The 27,349-nt window shown below is 42.5% G+C and overlaps 1 protein-coding gene across 2 annotated transcripts; it reads left to right on the top strand.

Annotated features, from left to right (window-relative positions):
- Window positions 1-1,890: 1,890 nt before the first annotated feature.
- Arpin (actin related protein 2/3 complex inhibitor) lies at window positions 1,891-19,006 on the top strand. 2 transcript variants are annotated; one of them, XM_027920337.2, is made up of 6 exons: window positions 1,891-2,080; window positions 10,796-10,871; window positions 13,030-13,162; window positions 16,673-16,879; window positions 17,280-17,443; window positions 18,157-19,006. In XM_027920337.2, the coding sequence occupies exons 1-6, from the start codon at window positions 1,989-1,991 to the stop codon at window positions 18,163-18,165; spliced, it is 681 nt and encodes a 226-aa protein (XP_027776138.2). In that variant the 5' UTR covers window positions 1,891-1,988; the 3' UTR covers window positions 18,166-19,006. The 2 variants fall into 2 exon arrangements, with proteins under 2 accessions (XP_027776138.2, XP_071464724.1); XM_071608623.1 differs by lacking the exon at window positions 10,796-10,871 and having other exon boundaries at window positions 2,006-2,080.
- Window positions 19,007-27,349: the final 8,343 nt, after the last annotated feature.

Here is a 27,349-nt window from a genome sequence, read left to right on the forward strand (position 1 = left end):
AGGAGATAACTGTTTTATAAGAAAGGACTTAGAGCAGCCCTGTCCATAGAATTTTCTGCGAGGATTACAAAGTTCTGCATTTGTGCTGTCTAAAATGGTAGCCACTAACCACATGTTGCTGTGAAGCACTTAAATGCAGCCAGTGGGACTAAAAAATTGAATTAAAATTTTTAGGTTTAATTAAAGTATCTCTACTTATTTATTTTTGGAGGGCTACAGACTGAACACAGGGCCTCACACATGCTAGGCTATGCACTCTAACACTGAGTTCCATTCCCAGGTATTTTTATTTTTAGACAGGGTCTTGCTAAGTTCCCCAGACTGGCCTCAGAACTTCATCCTCCTGCCTCAGCCTGCCCATTAGCTGGGAGACTGTTGAGGAGACAAGGTCAAAGGACCATTCTTCCCAGAGGGACTTCCCAGTAGGTCTTTTCTTTATCCTTCTTTCTGGAACATGAACTGAACAACCAGGTAGGCCAGATAGAGGGTGGGGCTGACTAATCCATTGGATACAATGCCTAGGTCCCATTGTACTTTTAGGGGCCTTTTTTCTTTTTCTTTCTTCTCTCTTTTTCTAGTACTGGGTATTGATCCCAGGCACACTCTACCAGGAGCTACATTCCCAGGCTTTTCTATTTTTATTTTTTTAATATTTATTTTTTAATTATCGGCGGACACAACATCTTTGTTTTTTTTGTTTGTATGTGGTGCTGAGGATCGAACCCCGGCCGCACGCATGCCAGGCGAGCGCGCTACCGCTTGAGCCACATCCCCAGGCCCCTCTATTTTTATTTTTTTGAGACAGGATCTTTCTAAGTTGCTCAGCCTGGCTTCAAATTTACTATCCTCTTGCTTCAGTCTCCTGAGTAGCTGGAGTACGGCAGGGGCCACCGGTGCCCATATTAATTTCTTTTAAAAAAATTTAGGCCGAATAAAAGTTTTAATATATAATATTAATATATTCATTCTTATACTAACCCAGTGCTAAAATAGAATTTAAAAAAACTCTTAATGGAGGACAGGGGCTCTTGAAAGCTAAAGTGCCTGGGACTCAGAATGTCCTGTGTGTGGGAGAGGATGTTTCTTCCAACATTGACAGCTCATCCTCCCAGGTGTCTGCTTGGTTGCGTCCCCTTTCAGTGTTATCCCAAAGGGCATACTTGGATCCCTCGAATGAGCCCGTTTGCCCCAGGGACTGCCACGAACCGGCCAAAGCAGAGAGTTAAGGCTTCCCAACAATCCCAGGGTCGGAGGAGACCAGGAACTGTGTGGGAAGAGGGCGGGTGGGCGGATAAAGCACGCTACAGAAAGGTAATGCATTTTTAGAACCGCTCTGATACTGATCCATTCTACAAAGAAGCGAGGGCTCAGAAAGGCTGAGGAACTTAACCAAGCTCTCACCTACGGCAGGGATCCAAACTTCCGTGTGTCTTAGTCTGACACCCAATCCCAGATTCCTTCATCATTGATCCCTGGAACTCCTCCCCCAGCTATTGTGGGACTGCGGACCCGGCAGAAAAGGTTGCTTCTTTGCTGACCACTCTTTCCTCCCTAAGGGCTTTTCCCTCTTCCCCATTCCTGATCCCTGGAAAAACATCCTTCCCGAGCTAATCCTAAGAAAGATCCTGTAGGATCTCTGGGCCTCAATTTCCCCCTTTGTGTGTGCGCTGGGGCAGGAATTTCCTTTTTATTAACGAGGAGAGCAAAGAGAAGGAAGAGAAGGACGTGACTGGTGATAAGCCCCTAGCCTCGAGTGCTTCCGTAACCCCCCTCCTCGCTCCCGCACCGCGCAGCGTGTGGCGGGCGGGAGTGGAGTTCGGCCCCTTTAAATCCCGGCCGGGAACGCCCAAGACCGAGCCGCGCGGGCGGGACCTGAGGGCCTGGCGGTGCTGATCCCGGCGCGGCCTCCTGGCGCCTCCCCGCGTTGTGCACCCCGGGTGCGCCCGCTGCTCCCGGCACCGCACCCGGTGGCCTCGGCGGTCGGAATAATGAGCCGCATCTATCACGATAGCGCCCTCCGGAACAAGGCGGTGCAGAGCGCGCGACTGCCCGGGGCCTGGGACCCCGCCACCTACCAGGGGTAGGCAGTGAGCGCCAAGCCCGCGCCGGGTCCCCGCCGCCCCCGCGGGTAGACTGCGCTCGGGGCCTGGGCGCGCGGCCTCGGCTGCCTCCACTCCTGGGGTCTGAACCCCGCTCCGAGGCTGGGGTGGGACGCGAGGGGGGAGGAAAAGCCCGGTTGCCCGAGCCGCCTTTCGGGCCTCCAGTCCACGCCTCCCAGTGCCCCTGCCCACTGCGCCCCCCGAACCCCAGAAGATGCGGGTCCTCCTAAAACTCCCCGCCTGTCCGCACACCAGCGGGGAGTGAATCCCGACCTCCAAACAAGGCTCCAAAGGCGGTGCTTCAGTTGGCTATAAATTTCAGCCATTTGTCATGCTGCTGTGCTTCCAGGCCTTTGCACAGGCTTGTGCCCTGCCCCAGAAGGGACGGTGGCCATTAGTGACCGGAACAGCGGTGGGAGTCGGTATTATGGGCTGGGCTAGCGCAGGAACAGCCCTGGAGCCGGGTGTGGAGGAACCCCAGCGGGCTGGAGAAGGAAGGCCCGGCCCGGCCCGGCGTTATGAGAAGCATTACTCATTCCATTTACAATTACAGACACCAAAGAATTATGCTAAGCGTAATCAACTGGACTCAGAAAGGCAAATACCTTAGAATCTTCTATGTGGAATCTAAAAAAGTGTAACTCAGAAGCAGAGAGAGGATCGGAGGTTTTCAGGAATGGGGGATTGGAGAAGGGGAGAAGGAGGAAGCCAGGATATAATCAAAAGGTTTGATTTATATGAGGAACAAGTTCTGGGGATCTAATGTACTGCATGGGTGGTGATGGATGTGTTTGTTAATTTGATTGTTATTATCATTACACAGTGTGTATGTATATAAAGTTACTACATTATACACCTTGAATATATACAATTCTTTATCAGTTAAATATTTTAAAATATAATTTGGGGGGAGGGAGTAGATAGAGGCAAGTGAGGTAGTGTGAGTTTTTGCTTCTTGTCCCATCCCTTTCCACTATCATCTTTAGTGGTGCCCACTCCTTTCCTTTTTATATGATTCTAAAAAAGGAAGCCCCTAGGATCTGCTTTTATAAAAACTAGAATCAGGAGTGGGGAGGAGGATCCAGTTCCTCAGAGGGCGGTACCCTCTGATCTTCAGCTGGTCTCCAAACTTACTCAAGTTCCCCACCTCTATAGTGACAAAACCCATTTCTTTGGGTTGATGATCACATGGGTATGAATGAGAACAAAAATATGGAACTGTTTCAAAATAGGTGAAAATGGAAGATAATTTATAGAAGCTTAGACACAGGCCCCAAATTTGCTTAAAGTAAAAAGTAAATTCTTTATATTTAGTAAGCACTTAAAGTTTACAAAATACTTTCTTTTTTCTTTTTCTCTCTGTTTTAGAAACTATTCTTTTATTTTTTTAAAAAATTGTTCTAATTAGTTATACATGACAGCAGAATGCATTTGACATTATACACAAGTGGGGCACAACTTCTCCCTCTGGCCTTACATGATGCAGAGTCACACTGGTCCTGTAATAATACATGTATATAGGGTCATAATGTCTGTCTCATTCCACCATCCTTCCCACCTTCAAACCACCTCCCCTTCATTCACACCCCACTTCACAATCCAAAGTTTCTCCATTTTCCCTACCTCCCATCCCCTGTGTGAATTATAGATCAGCATCCGCTTATCAGAGAAAACATTTGGCCTTAGCTTATTTCGCTTAGCATGATATTCTCCACCTCCATCCATTTACCTGAAAGTGCCATAATTTCATTCTTTAAGGCTGAGTAATATGCTATTACGTATGTGCACTGTATTTTCTCATCCATTCATCTGTTGAAGGACATCTAGGTTGGTTTTTTAGTTGAGCTAGTGTGAATTAAGCTGCTATAAATATTGATATAGGTGCATCACTATAGTATGCTGATTTTAAGTCCTTTGGGTATAAACAGAGGTGTGGGATAGCTGAGTCAAATGGTGGTTCTATTCCCAATTTTCTGAGGAATGTCCATACTGCTTTCCACATTGGCTGTACCAATTTGCAGTCCCACCAGCAATGTATGAGTGTGCCTTTTTCCCTACATCCTCATAAACATTTATCATTGCTTGTATTCTTGATGATTGCCATTCTGACTGGTGTGAGACGAAAAATTAGAGTACCTTTGATTTGCATTTCTCTAATCACTAGAGATGTTGAACATTTTATGAATATATGAATATTTGTTGATCAGTTGTATTTCTTTTTCTATGAAGTGTCTGTTCAGTTCCTTAGCCCATTTATTGACTTTTTTTTTTCTGTTAAGTTTTTAGAATTCTTTGTATATCTTGGAGATTAGTGCTCTACCTGAAATATGTGTGATAAAGATTTTCTCCCATTCTGTAGGATCTCTCTTCAAGTTATTGATTGTTTCCTTTTCTGAGAAGAAGCTTTTTAGTTTGAATCCATGCCATTTATTGATTCTTGATTTTACTTGTTGTGCTTGTAAGTGTCTAGTTAAGGAAGTCAGGTCCTAAGCAGGCATGATGCAGATTTGGGCCTACTTTTTCTTTTGTTAGGCACAGGGTCTCTGTTCTAGTGCCTGTCTTTGATCCACCTTGAGTTGAGTTTTGTGTAGAGTAAGACAGGGTTTAATTTCATTTTGCTACATATGTGTTTTCAGTTTTCCCAGCACCATTTGTTGAAGAGGCTATCTTTTTTTCAATGTATGTTTTTGGTGGCTTTGTCTAGTATTAGATAACCGTATTTGTGTGGGTTTGTCTCTGTGTCTTCTATTCTTTATCATTGGTCTATTTTGGTGCCAATTATTTTGATGCCAATACCATATTGTTTTGTTACAATAGCTCTGTAATAGAGTTTGAGCTCTGGTATTGTGGTACCTCCTACTTCACTCTTCTTGGTAAGGATTGCTTTGGCTATTCTGGGTCTCTTATTTTCTAAGTGAATTTCATGATTGCTTTTTCTAGTTCTATGAAGAATGTCATTGGGATTCTCATAGGAATAGCATTAAATCTGTATAACGCTTTTGGTAGTATGGCTATTTTGACAATACTAATTCTGCCTATCCAAGAACATGGGAGATCTTTCCATCTTCTAAGGTCTTCTTCAATTTCTTTAGTGTTCTGTAGTTTTCATTGTAGAGGTCTTTCACTTCTTTTGTTAGATTGATTCCCAAGGATTTTATTTTTTTGAGGCTACTGTGAATAGTTTCCCTAATTCTTTTTCAGTGGATTTATCACTGATATATAGAAATACATTTGATTTATGGGTATTAGTTTTATATCCTGCTACTTTGCTGAATTCATTTATTCTAGAAGTGTTCTGGTGGAATTTTTTGGATCTTCTCAATATAGAATCACATCATTGGCAAACAGTGATAGTTTGAGTTCCTTTTTTCCTATTCATATTACTTTAACTTCTTTCTTCTAATTGCTTTGGCAAGAATTTCAAGGACTATGTTGAATAGAAGTGGTGGGAGCATGCATCCTTATCTTGTTCTAGTTTTTAGAGGGAATGCTTTTTCCATTTTTCTCCATTTAGAATGATGTTGGCTTTGGGCTTAGCATAGATAGCTTTTATAATGTATGTTTGTAAAACATTGAGATGTTTCTATTGTGCATAGTTTTTCTAGTGTTTTGAACAAGAACGGGTGCTGTATTTTGTCATGCTTTTTTTGCATCTATCATATATATGATTCTTGTCATCACATCTGTTGATGTGATGAATTATGTTAATTAATTTCTGTATATTGAACCAACCTTGCATCCCTGGGATGAACCCCACTTGATCATGGCACACTATCTTTTTTATATGTTTTAGTATGTGATTTGCCAGAATTCTATTGAGAATTTTTGTATCTATGTTCCTCAGGGATATTGGTCTGAAGTTTTCTTTCCTTGATGTGTCTTTGGTTTTGGTATCAGGGTGGTACTAGCTTCATAGAATGAGTTTAGAAGGGTTTCTTCCATTTCTATTTCAGGGAATAATTTGAGGAGTATTGGTGTTAATTTTTCTATGAAGGTCTTATAGAACTTGGTTGAGAATCTGTCTGATCCTAGACTTTCCTTGGTTGGTAGGCTTTGGATGGTGTCTTCTATTTCATTGCTTGAAACTGATCTGTTTAAATTGTTAAACTCCTGATCCAGTTTGAATAATATATGTCTCTAGAAATTTGTCAATGTCTTTGAAATTTTCTGTTGTATTGAAGTATAAATTTTCAAAGTAGTTTCTAATTATCTTCTGTATTTCAGTAGTGTCCATTGTGATATTTCCTTTTTCATCATGAGTATTGGTAATTTGAGTTTTCTCCCTCTTTATTAGCATAGCTAAGGGTTTATCAATCTTATTTATTTTTTCAAAGACCCAACCTTTTGTTTTGTCAATGTTTTGAATTTTTGTTGTTGTTGTTTGTTTGTATCATTTTCATTGATTTCAGCTGATTTTAATACTTTCCTGTCTTGTACTGCTTTTGCTGTTGATTTGCTCTTCTTTTTCTAGGGCTTTGAGATGTAATGTCAGGTCATTTATTTGTTGACTTTTTATTCTTTTAATGAATGAGCTCAATGCAATGAATTTTCCTCTTAGCACTACCTTCTTAGTGTCCCAGAGATGTTGATATGTTGTATTGGTGTTCTCATTTACCTCTAAGCATTTTTTTTATTTCCTCTCTGATTTCTTTTGCTATCCATTTGTCATTCAATAGAGTGTTATTTAGTCTCCAATTGTTGGAGTAGCTTCTATTTTTAATTTTATTGTTGATATCTAGTTTCATTCTGGTATGATCTGATAGAATGCAGGGTAATATTTCTACGTTTTTGTATTTGCTACGAGTTGCTTTGTGGCATAACATATGGTCTCTCTTACAGAAGGATCCATGTCTGCCGAGAAGAAAGTATATTCGCTGCTTGAAGGATGAAATGCTCTATATATGTTTGTTAAGTCTAAATTATTGATTGTATTATCTAGTTTATAGTTTCTTTGTTTAGTTTTTGTTTGGAAGATCTATCCAGTAGTGAGAGAGGTATGTTAAGGTCATTCAGTATTATTGTGTTGTGGTCTATTTGATTCTTGATTGAGAAGGGTTTGTTTGATGTATGTAGATGCTCCATGGTTGGGGGCATAAATATTTACAATCGTAATGTCCTGTTGATGTATGGATTCCCTTAGACAGTCTGAAATGTCCTTCTTTATCCCTTCTGACTAACTTTGGCTTGAAGTTCACTTTATCTGATATGAGGAGGGAACCCCCTGTTTGTTTATGCAGTCCATATGAGTGATATGTTTTTTCTCAACTTTTCACCTTCAACGGTCTGTGGATGTCTTTTCCTAGAGGGTGAGTCTCTTGAAGACAGAATATCGTTGGTTCTTTTGTAAAAATCCAATCTTCTAGTCCATGTCTTTTGATTGATGAGCTTAAGCCATTAACACTCAGGGATATTATTGAGATATGATTTGTATTCCTGGTCATTTTGGTTTATTTTTGGTTTTTAACTTGTCTTAGTTTCTCCTCTGACTGACTTTTCCTTTAGTGTAGTTCCTCCCTTTGCTGGTTTTCATTTTTTTTCTCATTTCTTCCTGATGCAATATTTTGCTAAGAATGCTCTGTAGCACAGTTTTTCTAATAGTGAATTCTTTTAACTTTTGTTCATCATGAAAGGTTTTTCTTTCATCTTCAAATCTGAAGCTTAGCTTTGCTGGATCTACAGTTCTTGGTTGGCATCCATTTTCTTTCAGAGCTTGATAAATATTATTCTAGAACCTCCAGGTGTTTAGGGTCTGGGCTGAGAAATAAGCTGAGATCCAAATTTGTTTCCCCCTATATGTAATTTGACATTTTTTTCTTGCAACCTTTAAAAGTCTATCCTCTTTCTATCTGTTATTCATGATCATTATAGTGTGCCTTGGTGTGGGTCTGCTGTAATTTTGTACCTCTGGGGTCCCGAAAGCCTCTTATAGATGATTTTCTATTTCATTCTTTAGATTTGGGAAATTTTCTGATATCACGTCATTGAAAAGATTGTGCATTCCTTTGGTTTGTATCTCCACAACTTTGTCTATCCCAATAAATCTTAAATTTGGTCTTTTTATGTTATCCCAGAATTCTTGGATGTTCTGTTCATGGTTTCTTATTATCTTCTCTGTACAGTCAACTTTATTTTCAAAAGTAAATATTTGGTGTTCCTTGACTGAGGTTCTGTCTTCAAGAGGTCTAGTCTATTGGGATACTTTCCATTGAATTTTTAATTTGGTTTATTGTTTCCTTCATTTTGAGGATTTCTCCTTGATTCCTTTTTATTATATCTGCCTCTTTATTGAAGTGTTCTTTCACTTCCTGTACTTTCTCTCTGATACTATCTATACCTCATTTTGAAGATCATCCTAACTATGCACCTTCTAAACTCCTACTGACATTTCTTGTACTGTATTGTCTATGGATTCTATTGTTGGAACATCTTGGTTTGTTGAGATGGTTTTTCCTCTTGTTTGTTCATGTTTCATGTTGTCTTCCCATCTAGTTTTATGGATCTGAGGCAGTACAGTTTCTACCCTGCAATCGTAGAGTGTCCATGAAGGTTTCCAGTACCTCACCTTTAAGGAGGACACCAATATTAACCATACCCATACAAGCAATATACAGCCTTATATCAAATAGCTCCTATTAAGGCATCTATAGTTTTGTTGCAATAAACAGAAATGAGGCATTTAATTATTATCTACAGTATAAACAGTAAGTTTGCTTAAAGGGTTTACTGTTTCAATTGATGGACAAAGAGGGAACAGAAGTAGTGTAGGATGTGATATTTATGAGGGAGATGGAGAGAAGATAGAGGTAAAAATTTATAGTAAGAGCGAAGGAGGAATTAATAGAAGTTGGCTGTTAGCATGAGAGAAGTGAGAAAGAGAATCAGGGGAGGCAAATAAGTGAGAGGAAATATATGTAGATTTTTTTTAAATGTAAAAATATAAGAATACACATGTAATGTACTATTCAGACATCCCATTCCTCAATAAATTGATGCATGAAAAATGTTTGTTTTTAAAGATGGTAGAGATATGAGACAGAGAGGGCCAAAAAAGAAAAAAAAAAAAAAGAAGAGGAAAGTCTCAATGGAATATTGAATAATCATTTCCATTCATGTTCCAAAGTTTCTTAGCTTCCCTTCTCTGCCATAGTTGTCAAAGTTGATGGTAGCTCCATTCTGGTGGGTGCTGGACTGGTTGGCTGGGTGAGCTGATAGCACCCTCTTCCAGTCTTCGCACCCATTGTAGCTGTCCCCTTCTATCCCCTTGCACTTCAGGACTCACTGAGGTGGAGAGAGCCTGGTTCTCTCTAGTTTCTCCAACCTGTGCTTCCCCCAGATCCTGCCCCCAGTCTCCAGCTTTTCACAGGCTTGCCAAGCCCAGTCTGGGCCACACAGACCCAGCCACAATCTAAGGCATTTGGGCTTCAGATTCCCCAGGCTCTGCCTTGCTGCAGTCCCAAGATCTCAATGCTGTTTTAACTTGCAGAGGGAACCACCAGGGATGCACTCACACAAAGGAGCAACCCTGTAAAAAAGGCATCCAAATGGTGGCCACTAGCACACGCAGCAGGGAGCCCTCAGGTGCAACAAGACCTGAAGGTACACTGAGAATAGATCTTCAGGTCCTGGCCCATATCCCCAGACTGGCCAGTGTTCCCTGAGATGGCAGCAGTAAACCTGCACGTCCCTAGGCCCTGGACTTCCAGGCCCTGGCCCGTGTCTGCAGATGGTGGTGGCTGCTTGTAACCAAACCTGCGGGTACTCTGATAGTGGACTTCCAGGCAGCATTGGGCAGTGGCGATCCACAGGCTAATGGCTGGTGGTCTGCTGGGAAATGGCAGGCAATCCCAGTGTGTGGCAAAGGCATGGGGGTGGCAAACGGTGGCGGATTGGTGGGCAGCAACTCTCACAGAAACAGTATTTCCTTTGCTTGTATCCCAAATCACGGTGAGACGAGGAATGCAGCTTCCCTCTAGTCCACCATCTTGGATCTCCTCTCTTTTATTCTTTTTTTTTTCTTTAGTTGTAGATGGATACAATAACTTTATTTATTTTCATGTGGTGCTGTGGATGGAACCCAGCGCCTCACACATGCTAGGTGACCACTCTACCACTGAGCCCCAACCCCAGACCTCTCTTTTATTCTTTATATAGAAATTTACAATAGTTTTTGGTATATGTGGCAAATTGAGTTTCTTCCCTCTTGTGATACAATTCCAAGACTTTGATATGTATGTAAACATGTTAGACACAGACCACACTGAATTAAAACTTAAGAAACCAAAACTTATTAAATGTTTGTTTATACTAAAACACTCCTGATCAACAAAATACTTTCGTGTACACAATCTCATGCCATCATCAAAGGAGCAGTGTGAGGTAACCATTTTTCTCCCTGTTTTGAAGATAAGAAGACTAATAAGATAATATGACTCCCTAATGCAGGGGGTCATAGCTTGGTCTTAGGGCAGGCTGACATGGTTCCTTCTATACTTTGGACCATGTCCCAGCTTTATAGGGATGGAGGTTCCCATATGGGAAGTGCAGAGAGGGGCTGCTCTCTGCCAGGCAAATTGGAGATCTGGTGGGATTTGGTTCTGTCGCAATGCAGACTCTGGCATGGGCCACTGAACTTGAGTCATCGCTATTTCCTGAGGACTGACAAAACCCACCACCCCTTCTTTCATTCTCATCCCCAGGGGGAATGGCGTCCTGCTGGAGGGAGAACTGGTGGATGTATCTCGGCATAGCATCTTAGATGCCCATGGCAAGAAGGTGAGGATGTGTCCTTAGTGGCCCTCACAGGGTCACCCTTACCCTCTGAAACATCTCAGTCCTTTCCCATGAGGTATCTTCTTATTGCTGGGCTCTGACTTGGGATCTAGTCCCTTTAATGATGGACTCACAGAACAGGTGGAGAGATCAGGTGGGACCAGTGAGTAGAAAGAGGGCAGGTAAGGCTGTGCTGGGTAGCAGACAGGGGGTGTACCTGGTTCTTGCTAGAAAAGCCTGGGTCACAGCTGAGAAAACAGACCAGACCTTCCACCCAATCTAACGAGAATGTAAAGTCTGTGTTGCTGCCTGGACCTTCAGTTCCCATACAAATGCTCCTTTGGCCTTAGTCTTCTCAGCTTCCTGGCATCATGCTCCTTATTACCACTCCATCTCAGGTGTCCATGGACACACCTGGCATTCACCATCCTATACTAGCCTGTGTCTCTTCTGAGCACTAGTTCTGCATTTCTTTTTCTCTTTCTTTCTTTTTTTCTTTTTGTTACTGGGGATTGAACCCAGAGGCACTGTACCACTGAGTTACATCCCTAACTCTATATATTTTATTTTGAGATAAGGTCTCTATAAGTTGCTGAGGCTGGCCTTGAACTTGCGATCTTTCTGCCTCAACCTCCTGAGTTGCTTGGATTACAGGCAAGTGCCACAGAGCCTTGCTCCTCCCCTCTTTGAAACAGCCCCACACAGATGTGCTAATCACCTTATCTTGGTCTGTAAAACTCAGCTCCTCAAAATGCCCTCTGTGTGATCAGAGGCCTGGTACCTACATGGAGCCTGTTTCTCTTATACATCCCACAGAAAAGCCTCAGCTCACTACTATTTTCATGCCCAAAGAGGCTTTGCCAGCACTCTCAGCTCTTTACTGAGCATTGAGCAGGCCAGAGCTCTAAGCCAGCCTGCCCAGTCTCCTGGCCTGATGTACCCCCACACTGGTGTGGGACTTGTCTGCCTTTGCTGTGCTCACACAGGCAGGGTGTTTGCCCAGCCCCTCTCCAAATTTGCCTCTACCAAGTTCCTCATTCCTGATGATAGTGTAAGTAGCCTGTCCAGTCACTGGCCTGCAAACCCCCACTGTTGCCTCCTCCCTGCTACCCAGGTAAGCAGTGCTACCTCCTGCTGGGCTCTTACCTAACCATTTTTTTTCCCTCCCCTCTTTTCTCCTTTCTATGTCTTCCCTCCTCTGATGGGTCCTCAGCTTGTTCTGACAAAACCTTACACCTGCCTTCTGGCTGCCCCCAAAGCTCATCCCTGGCCTGCTGCCAAATTGTTTCCAGAAAGACATCTCTGAGGGTCTCACTGCTGCCCCTAAATCTTTCAGGATTCCTTCTTGTCTACTAAATAAAATTCAAGCTCCAAATGCCAGCTCAAGGCCTGTCTCAAATCAGCCCCACTTGTCTTCCCAGCCTGAGCTCCCAGGAGCCTCCCAGTGTCCCGTGTTGCTCAAACATGCACATGGGCCTCTTGACCTTTACTTTGTGTACCTGTCCCAGACACCCTTATTCCTACCACCACAGATTTCTTCACCTTTCGAGACTTACCTTTCCTTCTTTCTCCCAGGAAGTGGTCTCTGTTTCTACAGCTTAGGGGGACAATTCTTCCACCTGTTTTGTTTAGAATAGTTGGCAAATAGCATTGATAGGGCACTTCCTGCTTTGCACTGTGCTTCCTTCTCCAGGATGTCACTGAGCTCATACAACACTCCTGAAAGGGGACATCACTCTGTTACCAAGTGATAGGAGAAACGGAGGCTCAGGAGGCTGAGAATCCTTTGCCACAGGCACTACATCTGTTGAAAGGGGCTGAGTGGCTGTCCTTCCTAAGGGCTCCCCTTCAGTGCCCTTTTCACAGTACTCCTGCTTTTTGATATTTGATATCCCTCTAGCTTAAGTTACAGTTTCCTGCATATATTTTCAGTCTTTGGCTGTTTGGAAGCCCTGGGGTCAGACCCTGGCCTTCCCCATCATAGACTTCCGGCAGGGTGCACCCTGTGGCAGGTGCTCTAGTGAACACAGGAATGAATAAAAATTTGAGTTCGACGCCAGCATAGAGGGCAAGGACAGCGCAAGCTGCTCCCAGAGCCCAGAGTGTGTGTGTTGGTGGGAAGTTGAGCAGCCCTCCTCACTCTGTCTCTCCCTGGCCCCAGGAACGCTACTACGTGCTGTACATTCGGCCCAGTTGTATCCACTGCCGTAAATTTGACCCCAAGGGAAATGAAATCGAGCCCAACTTCAGCGCGACCAGGAAGGTGAACACAGGCTTCCTCATGTCATCCTACAGTAGGTATCCTCAGTCTTCCTCCCTCAGGGCCCTCTGACACATTAAGACCTTAGTAGGTCTGTCTTCTGAGCCTCTGGGCCCCTCTAAAGTGGCATCTCAGCATGTTTGGCCTTGACTCCAGATGTCTGATCCCAGGTTCCCTGATGGACTCATTCCTTCCCCATACTTGCTCAGAAGATCCCCATTGCCCCATCTCTATCCCAGGGGCCAGGCTGGCCTTCCCGACTCCTGCCATTTCTGCAGCATGGCAAAACTGTCCACAGACTTGGCTGTGGACTCTTACTATCTTTGCACAGAGATCCAGAGACCCAGCCAAGCCCCCAGGAGCTTGTTTTTCTGCTAGAATCCCCATTTGGTTCTTGGGCCCTGTCTCTGTCCATTTGTGCTGATACAACCATGTTTTAGACTGGGCAATTTATAAATGACAGAGATTTATTATGCACAGTGCTGGAGGTTGGGAAATCCAAGATCAAGATTCTAGCAGATTCAGCGTCTGGCGAAGGCTTCTCTCTGCCTCAAGGATGGTGCCTTCCTGCTAAGTCCTCACAAGGCAGAAAGGCAAAGTAGCTCCCTCCACCTTGTTTATTTACTTATTTATTTGGGTACTGAGGATTGAACCCAGGGATGCTTAATCATTGAGCTATCTCTCCAACCCTTTTTAATTTTTATTTTGAGACAGAGTCTCACTAAGTTGCTGAGGCTGGCCTTGAATTTATGATCCTCCTTCTTCAACCTCCCAAGTTGCTGAGATTACAGGCATGTGCCACCATGCCAGGCTCCCTCCATCTCGTTTATAAGGATGTCAATCTCATTCATAAGGGCTTAATCACCTCCAAAAGACCCAACTTCTTAATACTCTCACATTGGTGACTTAGTCAGCTTTTTCACTACTGTGACTAAAAGAACTGACAAGAACAATTTTAAGGAGGAAAAGTTTATTTGGGGACTCACAGTTTTATGGTCTCAGTCCATAGGAAGCCAGCTCCATTCCTCAGGGCTCAAAGTGAGGCAAAACATTATGGCAGAATAGTGTGGTGGAAGAAAGCAGCTCACATGATGATCAGGAAGCAGAGAGAGATAAGAAATACATACCCCCCAAAACAGGCCCCCAGTGCTCACCTCCTCTAGCCGCATTTTACCCACGTTCAGTTGTCAGTCAATTAATTCCCATCAGGGGATTAACTCACTGATTGGATTGAGGCTCTCATAACCAAGTCATTTCTCCTCTGAACCTTCTTGCATTTTCTCACACATGAGCTTTTGGGGATACCTCACATCCAAACCATAACAGTGATCAACATATGGATTTCAAGGAGGCACATTAAGACCTTGAAAGGTATTTCATGATTTTCTTCCATTTCCCAATTTTGACTGCAAAAGGTATCTCATTGCTTTCTGCTGCTGGGTAAGAAGGTTTTGAGATTGAGTGGGAATCTCTCATTCTGTTCACTCATGTTTTCAGTTGCTCATTAATTCTCTGAATATTTTGTGAACATCCCACGTGCTGAGACTCCAGGGATGAACAGGATTCCATCTTGTACTCAAGATAGTCTCAGTTGGTAGAGAAGATGGACGAGTGGATGATTGGAAGCTGGGAGGGTTCTGAGCCCCAGGTAGTCATAGTCAGCCATGCATTGGACGAGGGACCAGCAGCACTGATTCTTGATAGATAACAGGAATTAGCTGGGTGCTAGAGCTTGGAAGGATGTTTCAGAGAGAAGACAGTGCATCAAAAGATAGGGATTGATCTGGTGACAAGAAGTTGTGCAGGCTAGGTAGCAAAAGGGGCATGGGCACGAAGGGGCTGAACTTAAATGGAGGCTGCTGGGGAGCCCTTTAATGAGAGATATTAGGTAGCTAAGTGATGTGATTAAATTTGTTTTTATTATTTTATTTATTTATTTATTTTTGCAGCACTAGGGGTTGGACCCAGGTGGCACTCTACCCCTGAGTTATATCCCCAGTGCTTTTATTTTTTATTTTGAGACAAGGTCTTGCTAAGTTATTGAGACTGGCCTCAAACTTGTGATCCTCCTGCCTCTGCCTCCCAAGTTGCTGGGATTATAGGTGTGTGCCACTATGCCTGGCTAGATTTGGTTGTAAATGCTCTGGGATAGTGAATCAATTGGAAACCAGGGAAGCCATTTAGAGGCTGTTAGGGTAAGCTGGGATGGAGATAAGAGGACCAGATTGAAGGATATGTCATTAGGGAGTGAGAGACTGGACCAATTCCATATGGAGATGGACGGTGGCCTCAGGGTTAGACTGGATATGAAGGGAGAAAGTGGAAGGAGTCAGGGATGTTTCCAGAAGTTGGACTTGGGTGCCAGGCTTGGGGGAATGTAGGGGTGAGGGGAATAGGTTTAGGGGGAAGAACACAGTTTGGCTCACACTAGGTTAGAGTTGTCAGTAGCACTTCTATTGGAGACTTGGAGAAATGGAGACTTGGAGAATCCCATAAGGATCAGGAAACAGAACCACTGGAGAAGTCTGAAGGAAATGGGGAAGGTGTTACATCTCTGAAGGGAAGCAGGAGTGGGGAGCTAGCAGGGCAGGCAGGTAATGTCCAGGGAATGAGAAGATGGGAAGAGTGTCAGAGGGTTAACAGTGAAGAGCTATCCCAGGTATCTGATGGGGGTGGGCAGGGTCTGGGGTAGTGGCTGTCAAAACTAGAATGCAAGAAGAAGTTGAGGAAAGATCAGGGAGCATAGAATGACAGACCAGCCCTGGAGGAATGAGGATTTCTGGGACCCAGATGGAGGGACAGGCTCTGGGCAGGAGGGAGAATGTCTTATCCTTTGAGATAGAAGGAAAAGAAGAGAGTGGTCTTGTAGTCAGAGGCAAATTGACAAGGTATTTGGTGTCAGGTAAGCAAGAGATACCACCTGATGATTTCTGTTAATCTTGAAAAGTAGGTGAGATGGTTTATTTGGGAGTTGTTGGTCAGGGGAAAGGATTGAGGAGAATGGAACATTTTGAGTGTCCTCTGCGTAAGCAAGGTTTTCTGGGGGAGTCCCAGGGGTGATCCTGACTACTGGCCAAGGCTATGGCACCATGAATGGGTCCTGTTGGGTAGGCACCATTTTTATCCCTATTTTTCAGTGTCAGAAGTTGAGTTATTTGTCCAGATTTGCTCTAGGCAGCCCAGCTCCAAAGTCCAGCCTGTAGCTCCTCTGATGAATACTACCAGAACGGTACTGAGAGCCCTACCCTACAGGTGGTTGTGAGCATGTAAAACACTCAGCCAGCTGGGCCTGGTGGCACATGCCTGTAATCCCAGCTGCTCACAAAGATTCTAAGGAGTATCTCAAGTTCAAGACCAGCCTGGGAAACTCAGCAAAATTCTGCTTCAAAATAAAAAAATGAAAAGGGCTAGGGATGTAGCTTAGTGGTAGAACATCCTTGGGCTCAATCCTTAGATCTACAAAAACACTCAGCCATCACCTAAAAGGCCCTCTGTTAGTCCTTGCTATTCACCCTTAATAACCTGCTGTTCTGTGTGCCTGCAGAAGTGGAAGCCAAGGGAGACAGCGACAGGCTCACAATGGAGGAGCTAAAGGGGCTGGTCAATAAGCTCGAGCTGCTGGCACTGACAGAGAGCCTCACCCCCGACCAGACAGTGGCGTTCTGGATGCCTGAGTCAGAGATGGAGGCGATGGAACTTGAGCTAGGGGCTGTGGTACGGCTGAAAACTCGGGGTGATGGCCCCTTTATAGGTGAGCAGTATGCCCTCACTCTAGCCTGATAGCCTCTTGTGGGCTCTGGGGGCCTTTAACATCCCTTCTGAGGCTCTCCACCCTTCCTGCTTAGAATTATGGGTGCATACCAGGTCTAGCCTTCCCTGGGGACCTAACCAACCCCTTGAGATTTATTCCTCAGTTCCTAGACAAGTGCCCTGGGTCATTAACCTGGATACCTATGGTGCCACCCAATCCTCAGGTTCCTGTGACTAACCCCTGCTATCTAGTGATTTGTGGGGTACACCCATGGCTTCACTGACCACATCTAGACCTGGAGAGAACAATGACTTAACCCAGGTCTAGGCCTACCAGAATGGGCCCAGCCCTCACTGTTCTACCACAGAGATAGGACATTCAACTTCTTCTCTTCTTTCAGATTCATTAGCCAAACTGGAGGCTGGAACAGTGACCAAGTGTAATTTTGCTGGTGACCAAAAGACAGGGGCATCCTGGACAGACAACATCATGGCCCAGAAGTCTTCAGATGGGGCTGCAGTGGAGATCCGAGAGCAGGGAGATGGGGCAGAGGACGAGGAGTGGGTAAGACAAGGAGGCGGCTTTGGTGTGCTTGTTATCTCTTGGCTAGAATTTTGTACATACTCATTGTAGTTGGGGCTCAGACAAGGACATAGCAGGATAAACTGTACCCCCTAATTTTTATGGAGTTCTGCAAAATTCCCCAGAGTGTATAAACATCAGGGAGATTCCTTTAAGGAGACCTTTCTTTTTGGAAAGGAAGCCTCTGAGCCGCTGAGTACGTGTTTTTTTCTCCTTGGTCTGGGCTCCCTGCCTGATGTGGCCAGAAAATGGCTGACTTGGTCCTTTCTAGTGTTTCTTATACTGAAGGTCAGCCTTCTAGTTGATCCTCAGCTGATTCAAAGCCAATTTTCTGAAGTACATTTCACCTGAAGATTTGAATTGATGTAAAAAGACCCCAGATAGAACAGTTAGAGCAAAGAAGTTAAAGAAAACTGGTATCCTCCTCTCATGATGAAGATGAATTTGGCCAAAGAAAGCCAGGGCGGGTAGTGCGGAAGGTCTAGACCCGATTCTGTCTTAATAAAGCCAGTCGACAAATAGTGGACTGGCCAGGCTGGCTCTGGGGTCAGCTCTAATGATGTGAGGACAAGGCACATGGCCAAGGGTCCTATGGGCATCGTGCATTGAGCCCTTAGTTTGATGACTTACAGAAAACTTTTATGAAATATGCTCTGTTCACCTCTCTTTACTTTACCCCCTTTGGATTGCTCCAGGATGACTGAGATTCATGAAGCACGGATGCCTCTGGGGCCACCTGCGTCTTCTATGGCACTGTGGACAATTTCCTTCAGCGACCTCCATGCTGAAGCTGGAGACCAGTCTTCCAAGCCTTACCCAGTTCTTCCTGCAGCTGCTCTGAATACCATTTAGAGCATGCTGAAATCAAATCCAAAACCACGATGTGGATGGAGGGATCCTAAACTGTGGCTTAAATGCAAGTCCAACCTTCCTAGATAATTTCATGACACCTCCTGCCCTAGTGACAGCCTTGTTTTGGAGGCAGGTAGTGGGCAAGTGCCCCGGGGCAGTTTGGGAGGAACTGGACTTGGTCTTGGTGCTTCATGGGGGATTCTTCTCCTGTCTAAAGACAGAGGACTTCTGAGGAGAAATTAGTGGGCTCTTTTCTCCGATCTGTTTCCTGCTTCTTTCCACCCGGCTTTCTTCCCAGCACTCTGCTGTAGCCCCTTCTCCCCTGCTTCAAGCCTCCTTCTCCACCATTTCCTCTCATCCCACACCTAAGGTGCCAGTCCTTCATTACTCCTTTAACTCCATGTTCCCTTGGGGTTTCCTGACCTCCCTGGCTGCTGCCATAGGGGTAGCTGTTCTCAGGGAGGCCACAGCCTTCACAGTGTGGCTGATTGGTCCTTTGCTTTCAGACTTGCTCTGCCAGGCCACATATTTTTTTATTTTTGTGGTGCTGGGGATCAAAATCAGGGCCTCAAGCATATGAGGCAAGCACTGTCTGCCACTGAGCTACATCCCCAGCCCTGAACTACATTTTTGATACCCTTTTTTGTACTTTGAGAATGTTTTCACAAATGAATAAATTTTCTTCTACACTGACTGGATTCCTGCTTGGTGTTAATGGTCTTGAAGCTGAGCAATGTTCCTAGAAGAAAGCCATTGGTCTTGGGTCATGAACCTTGCCCTGGAAGTGTTCTGTGACAGTTTGTGACACCCAGATGTGATGAGATCTGAAGTGGAATCTGCATGTCCATGGCATATGAATCCTTCTTGACCTGGGGAAAAGAGGGTGGTGGGAAATTAGCATTTATTGAGTCTCTCCGATGTTTCAAACAGTGCTGGGTGCTTCCCATCATCATTACAGCCACTCACTATTGGGTTCTTCCTGGTGCTAGTACTTGTGCTAAGTACTTCCAATAGCTTGCCTAACTGTCACAATCCCATGAGGAACACATGAATATTGTCCCCATTATTTCATCTGAGACGGAAGGTCTAAGGCTCCATGGATACTATCTGAGAGAGGAATTTAAACCCAGGCAGTCAGGTTTCAAAGACCATATTAACTACTGGATGCTGAGAGCCATAACCAAGTAGGAATGACGCATGGCATTTTTGGGTTGAAAGGTGACCCTGCTCAGGGATTAGGGTGGCTCTGGGTTTAGGGTGGATCCTGCTGGAATAGGGTGGCTCCAGGTTTAGGGCGGATCCTGCTGGGATTAGGGCATATCCTGCTGCCTCAGGTGCCCGCTCCTTGAGTTCCTGTTGTTCTCGCGGGGTTCTGAGAGAATTGGTACGCAGAGCCTGGTGGAGGGAGTGTATTTTTCCCAGAACGTGTGTGTGTAGAGTGTTGGTGAGAGTTCGGGAATAAAGAGTTGCTGTTGGAATCTACAAGTTTTTGTGGTGGCTCGGTTATTTTGTGCCCAGACAGACTGCGGCATTTGGCGGCCCGTACGGGGAAGGCCTGAAGCTTGGAGGTAAGTGAAATTACTCGCCCCTGAGGGAAGGCGAGAGAATGGGTGACCATTTCAAAAAACAATATGTTCTTGTTTTGATTTATCTTGTTTTTGTTTCAAGCTGCCTATCCCTAGAACTTTCACAGGCAAACTGGGAAAAATGGTTGACTCAAGGTTTGAAGTTGTTCGCCCCTGAGGAAGAGAAATTGTTAGAGGAAGGAGGCACCCCAGTAAGACCAAGAACAGTTAGGACATATGTTGATACAATACAAAAATGTAGCTCATTTATTTTAAAGACGAGTTATTAAGTATATCAATGGGACCATCATGGTATCCTGTAGAAGGATTTTTCTTCAATAAGAAAGAGATGGCTAGTTCTGTTTACTACACTTGTCTAAGATCTTGGTTTTTACAGACATCTGATTAATTTACAAAGCTAAAGTGTTGAAACATCAACCACTAAATATAAAATCAAGTGCTCTTTACTTATTAAGTTCCATAAGGTAATATATTTAAACATTATGTGTGTTTTCATAAATTGGTAAATGGAAAAAAAAAGTTTAATATTGCTTTGTGTCTGTGTCTTTGCTGAAACAAGGTTACTAAGAGTTAAGATTTTATCAGGTGTAATTTATATACAAAGAGTATAAGAAGTTTCAGTTGGGTTTCAATTATAGTATTATAGTACCATAAAAAACATGAAAGTATTTCATCTTATTAAAGTGGAGTAATTTGTCTAAATTCAGAAATTTTATAAGGGTTGTTTCACAATGTAAATTCTTAAAAAGGGTTAACGGCTACAAAAGAGATATAAAAAGATTCAAGATGTGGAAATATATTTTAATATAAAGGTTTAAAAAAAAGAAATGTTTCTAGATGAGATAATCTCTGTGTGGTAAAGTAAAAAGTTGTAAAATGCCATTTAAAAAGATTTTGGGGAAACTAGACTTACTTTAAAAGCTTGAGAAAGGAAGAAAGAAGAAAAAGGTTTTTGTACATGGCAGATTGAGACAAAGCTTCTTAATGGAGTAAAAAAAAAAAAAAGCCTTTAGTTGAAGGGCAGCCATGTAAACTAACATTAAGCAATTTAAACAGAATCTAAGCCTCGTTTAAAAGAGTGAAGCTGTAGGTGGTGAAAAAGTAACGTTTAAAAGTACAGTATAGGTGATAATTGGAAGGCTTTAAAAGGTTAAATTGAAGGTGGTTAAGATGCCTTCATGGCGGAGGAAAGATTGCGTCATTCGAAGCCTAGTTATTCTTAAAAGCATTACTTAAAAAGATATAAAAATATTTGGATAAAGAAGATTAAAAATTTGAAGTGAAAAACTTTAAAGACAGAAGTACAGAAAGGTTAAAAAAAAAAAAAAGATAGAGAAGATGTAGGAACATAGAAAAGATGTAGGAAGACAAGAATTTTAAACCCCAAAAATAGGAAACAAACAAACAAAAAAAAAAAAAAACTAGGAGAAAAAAAAAGCAATTAAGGGTGAATGTACAAACCTTAGAAGAAAACTAGAAGATAGAAACAAGACAAAAAATGGTTAAAAATGTCAAATAAAGGTATTTCAGATAAAAAATACAAAAAGCTAAGACAACTATTAGATACAGACATTTGAGATAGAGAAAGGTAGAAGAGAGAAGTTTAAAGTCAAATATTGGATAAAATAGAAGAACAAGGAGATTAATATTAATTTTTTCAAAAAGCCCATCAACTTTAATTTCTGGTGGTGCAGATATTAGAAGTCTCAGATGAAGGTGTTAAAATTTACAGACAAGAGCCAATTTAGAAAACGTTAAACTAGAAGGAAATTGGTTTAAAACCACATCAAAAAATTAAAAGGACTAAAGTAATTCTAAAAACTAAGGAAAAATGCTTTTGGAAGACTTGAATTTAAAAGGATCTTTAAATTTCCAAAGGATGCATATAGGATATTTTGGAACATCATCCCTAAAGAAAAATCAGTTAATGTTTTACTTAACAGGAATCCCATACAATCCACAAGGACAAGGCATAGTTGAAAGAGCTCATTAAACTATTAAAATGTACTTATATTCTAACAGGATAATGGAAAGCTCCTTACCCAGTGATTGTCTGGAGTCGGAGTTCTGTTTGTGAGTTTCCACAGGGAGAACAGCAGCCGATTTGGATTCCAGGGAGACTAACCAAAACAATTTCTACAGACCAAAAAGATGATTTGACTCAAATCCATAACAGCTGATATCCAGAGCTCCAGCTTGGCTATTCTTATATCTGTGACAGTGATTAACCAGGATGCTTTTTTCAATATCTATTTTATTATTGCCTTTTCCCACATCATAAAGTTCTATTTTATTTTTTGAGCTCATACAAACCTAGGTTAATGTTTTTCTGATCAGTTTCATTTTTTGACTGTGGAGTTTTTAAACATTGCAATGGAGATTTAACCTGTGTAAAGCTACAAGGCCTTTACTATTGTCTTATGTGTTGTACGTTTGTGTGCACTCTTGTGTTTTGTGTTGTATGTCTGTGTGTGCGTATGTCCATATATCATATATGAGGAGCACTCATGAAAAAATGGATCCGAATTTTTTTTTATTCATGTGATTTAAATGGTTTAATTTAAATTAGGTAAACAGCTGTTAAGGATTGTTTTTAAAGGTGGTAAACAGATCTGTTTGTTTACTTTCACCTTTCCTTTTCATTATATTTAATAATTCTGTTCAGGATAATGTAAATTGTTCAGAAAATTGTTTTCTTAGTACCTGTTGGAATGTTACATATTTTTTTAGCATTATTACCAGAATTCCTATCTTCATCCCAGTGCCAGTGAAGACAAAGATAAAACCAAACTGCAGCTTCTATGATAGCTATCACAGTAAACTGTATAAACTGATGCATCAATGAATAATAACTCAACAAGAAATGCTCAATCAAGGAGTTGATTTACTTTGGGAGGAAATGGACATATTGATAGATTCCTCCGCTTTGAACTGCTTTCAGAACTTGCCTGGACTATGTATCACTTTTATGCATTGTGAACTATCTGTTGGTGCAGCGAATTGTGGTAGTGCTGGCCTATCTTTGCTGATGGTGTCACCGGTGATACAATTTTTCCAAAGGAGCCGTCAATTGGCTTGGTGTCTTGGCATTTCTGTATCCTCCTCCCTTCTGCTAGTGATGGTCTAAAATTTGGGGGCCAACAGAGGTGAGGCAAAGAACCTCACCCCCCCACTGGCACCAAGGCCAAATTTGGGGGCCAACAGAGGTGAGGCAAAGAACCTCACCCCCCCTCCCACTGGTGCATAGGCCTATCCACAAGTATGGCTGTATGCTGGACTGGTTGTCAGTGACGGGTATGATCCAATTGCAGTGGTACCAACCTAAGACAGGAGGCTGACGCCTAGAGGTCAGCTCATCCGATGACGGGTAAGTACCATATGTTGAATTGGACAACCTAACAGGCAGGGTCCCTAAGCCACATTGCTTGTTGTTTATTTAAACAGAAGGGGGGAGATGCTGAGAGCCATAGCCAAGTAGGAATGACGCATGGCATTTTTGGGTTGAAAGGTGACCCTGCTCAGGGATTAGGGTGGCTCTGGGTTTAGGGCGGATCCTGCTGGGATTAGGGCATATCCTGCTGCCTCAGGCGCCCGCTCCTTGAGTTCCCGTTGAGTTCTTGCAGGGTTCTGAGAGAATTGGTACGCAGAGCCTGGTGGAGGGAGTGTATTTTTCCTAGAACATGCGCGTGTAGAGTGTCGGTGAGAGTTCGGGAATAAAGAGTTGCTGTTGGAATCTACAAGTTTTTGTGGTGGCTCGGTTATTTTGTTTCCGGACAGACTGGGGCAACTGGACTATTTTGTTTCCACAGGAGAAAATGGGGCTCAGAGAGGTTAAGAACTTGCAAGTGAAAAAAAATAGCAGAGTGGGATTCAAATCCAGAGCTGTCAAAGGTGAAGCTTACATGCCTTCCACTGTGCTCTGCTTCCTGAACCTATAGAAGAGTTTTGGATATAGGGGCCAGAGGATGTAGTAGCCACCTCATTGGTGGCCTATATCTGAATGGAACTGGTTTATAGGCAACTCAAGTTGGGCCCTCAGCCTTGGGGGTGGTCAGGAAGGTGATTGAGCAGGAGGTGAACTGGGACATTGACTGAGGGTAGAAACACCCAGTGCAGGTACCCTGCTATCCAAAGCACTGTGGTTGATGGTAAACTCACAAGCAGGCCACCACTGCAAACAAGGAGGCCTTTTGTGTCAGGTTTCAAAGACCATATTAACTACTGGAAGTCCTGAAGCAACAATCAGGATTCAGGGTCTTGGAGGGGACTGAGGAAGGGAAAGACCATTTTTGCCAGAGCTCAGAGGGTGGGAGTTGGGGGTGTGGGAGGTATATTTGAACTAAGACTCTTGAGATGGAGATCAGGTATGGTCTCATCTTCAGGTGTTTCAAAGCTCATTTGGCTGCAGAGAAACTGGCAGTAATGAGTTCATAGGAGACCCTCACAATTGTCTAGGTGTGAGGCTGACAATTTGGGGTCTATAGCACTAATTGGGTGGGCAGAAGAAAATGGTTCCAGGGGCATTCAGGGGCAGAATCAATAGGACATGGGGAGAGGATGGGCCCAAGAATGATGTCCAGTGTCCGGGTAAATTGTATTGTGATACGAAGGTTCTGCAGAAGCCCAGCCTGTGTCTAGGGAGTGTAGGGGAGGAGGAAAAACCAGGTTCCAGGCTCAGAGGGTAGGGAAACTGAGGCAAAATCCTCTTCCCCAAAACTAGGGCAGGAGAATGAAAGCTGCTATGCCTCAGCAACTGTGTGGGGACCCTGGGTTCATCCTAGCACCCTTGGATAAGGGGTAAACAAAACAAAACAAAACCCAGAATTTTATTCATTCATGTTTATAAATTTTTTTTAGTATTTTGTTTTTTAATATGTCTACACATAAAATCTGATATTACTTTTCCCATTAATGTTACATAATCACTTTTCATACTGCTACATAGTCTTTATAACCATCACTTATAACATTGATGACTGTTGAATAGTTCTATCATGGTCCAATTTTGGGGTATTTAAGTCTATCTCTATTTAGCCAACAAAAAATGTTGAAAAGGCTATGCCCTCAACCCTCTTCTCCCCCGCCATACTCTTGTTTTTTTTTTTTTTTTGTTATTTAGGAACAGATTCCCAGGAGTCACATTACTGGGAATCTCAGAATCTTTTGTAAAATTCTTGTTATCTTGCCAAATTGCTTCCCCAAAGCATTGTTCTAAACTGTAATTTCACTAGCAATGTAGGAGAGAACCATTTTCATGCTTTTTTTTTTTTTTTTGCCAGAATTGGATACAAAACATTTTTTAAGATGATATTTGATAAGGTGAAAATACACTTTAATATATTTTAATTTGTCTTTTTCCCCATTTATAGTGAGCTTAAGCATTTTTTTATCTCCTGTATCTATTTCCTCTTTTGTTACTCAGTTTCTTTACTCATTTATCTACTGTATTTTAAATATGATCATTTGCCATATTTCAACAACTATTTTTCCACTTTCAAAAATTCCCTCTTCATGCAAAATTATAATCTTTATATACATACAGTTGTTGACATTTTGTGATTTTTTAAAAAATTGCTTCTAAGCTAATACAGTCTCTTTTCAGATATTAGATATTCAGTGGCCAGGCATTGTGGTGCAAGCCTGTAATCCTAGCTATTCAGGAGGTATTCCAAGTTCCAGGCCAGCCTGTCTTAAAATAAAACAATAATAATAATAAAAAAGCATTGGGGATGTCTTAAAATAAAACAATAATAATAATAAAAAAAAGTTCAGTGGTTAAGTGTACCTGGGTTCAACACCAGTATATACCCAAACTGAAAGTGAGGAAACTGCTTATTTTCAAATTGCTAATCGGTTACCTTAACAGTATTTACTAAATTTCTTAACAATGTCAAATTACAATTTTTTTTTGTTTACAATTTGTTTTTATCATTGATTAAAATTATATTATATCTAAATTATCTATTATATTTCAATAAGTCTCCCTTTAATTACAAGTTAAACCATTCTAGTAGGATTTAGTAGTTGGTAGAGCTTGTTCCTCTTAATTCTGTTTTAGAGTTTTCTTGGATATTCCTCCTCATCACTTAAAACATTTTGTTAAGTTTCAATGGAATTACCTTCTGGATTTTTATTTATTAAAAAAAACTCTTGACTACAAAAGTAATATATATTTATTAGAAAAAAAATCCACAATCTGATCACCCAAAGATGTTTTAAAATCACTTATCTAGTACTCAATTATGTTCCAAATACTCTCTTCCAAATACTAACAAATATTAATTCCTTTTGTGTCTGGGGTGAGTAGAATCATTTCCCAGTATTCCAGGTAAGGAAACTTGATATTATGCCTGTTCTACAAATGAGGACACTTACCCAAGGTGCCAGAGCCATAATTTGAATCAGGACAGTATGGTTCCAGGGCCTGCGCTGAACAAAAAAACCCGCTGACGCTGCCATTCCACCAGATACAATTATTATTCATATTTTAGTGTATTTACTTTGTCTTGTGCAAAGTGAATTGTCCTGTACATATTCTTGTAATCTTTTCACTTAATAGATCATGAACATTTTACTGTATCATAAATCATTCATAAAAACCATTAGAATTTCTCATGCATGTAGAACAATGCATTTAACCAACTTTTCATTTTGGAATAGCTTGCCTCCCATTTTCCCCTGTAATAACACTGCTGACACGTAACCTTCTCAAGTCTAAATCTTTTTACACATCCACATTTTATTATAAATTCTGTAACTGGAATATAATGTTATATATAATACATAAAGTCTTTTGATTCACATCAAATGAAATGGTTCCCCTGTTTGCAGCAGAATAGATATGCAGTCACCTGCAGTGTAAGGACATGCTCCATCTCATCCATATTAGGTCATTAAAAGAGAAAACAAGAACATTATCAATTTGTGATCTCCGGTACCTTTTACATAGAATTGCATTAAATTAAATTAAATTAAAGAGCACCATCTACCGTGGAGAAGCAGCCTATTTGCACGATGAGACATTTATATAAATCACTGCAGCATTGTCTGTCTGTAATACTGAAAAATAAAAATGAACCGAAGAATGGCTACACTCAGCGGCTCTCCACTCCGAGAGCACTCTGCGAGCGTTATGGGGAGGGCAGGAATGCGTGTTTGGTGCAGATGGTGAGAAAGGCAAGGTTCCACTGTCTCTTCTCCACGGCAGGAGCGGCTGCTTCTGGATCAGCTTTTCCGAAGTGCTCTGCTGTGCGCCGGGATTCTGGAGTCTGCTGGGGGTGCACAGATCCGGAATCCGGTTCCGGTCAGGCTCCGACTGGCCAACTGATGCAGGCCAGGGAGACGCCGGTCCTAGGCGCCCACACTTGCCCTCCCCAGAGAGGCGGGACCCTTGGATAGCCGGGCTCCTGGGCGCTGGAGCTGAGTTTCCGGGAGCGGCTCTTAGCAAGGC

Source organism: Marmota flaviventris, chromosome 2, assembly GCF_047511675.1.
Source record: "Marmota flaviventris isolate mMarFla1 chromosome 2, mMarFla1.hap1, whole genome shotgun sequence".
Taxonomy (NCBI): domain Eukaryota; kingdom Metazoa; phylum Chordata; class Mammalia; order Rodentia; family Sciuridae; genus Marmota; species Marmota flaviventris.

What these genes read in the sequence shown, in the direction of transcription:
- Arpin (XM_027920337.2), top strand. Translation starts at nt 1,989, where the DNA reads ATGAGCCGCATCTATCACGATAGCGCCCTCCGGAACAAGGCGGTGCAG. An exon ending in CTTCCTCATGTCATCCTACA is followed by an intron (nt 13,163 to 16,672) that starts GTAGGTATCCTC and finishes GTGTGCCTGCAG; the next exon opens with AAGTGGAAGCCAAGGGAGAC. An exon ending in GGGTGATGGCCCCTTTATAG is followed by an intron (nt 16,880 to 17,279) that starts GTGAGCAGTATG and finishes CTCTTCTTTCAG; the next exon opens with ATTCATTAGCCAAACTGGAG.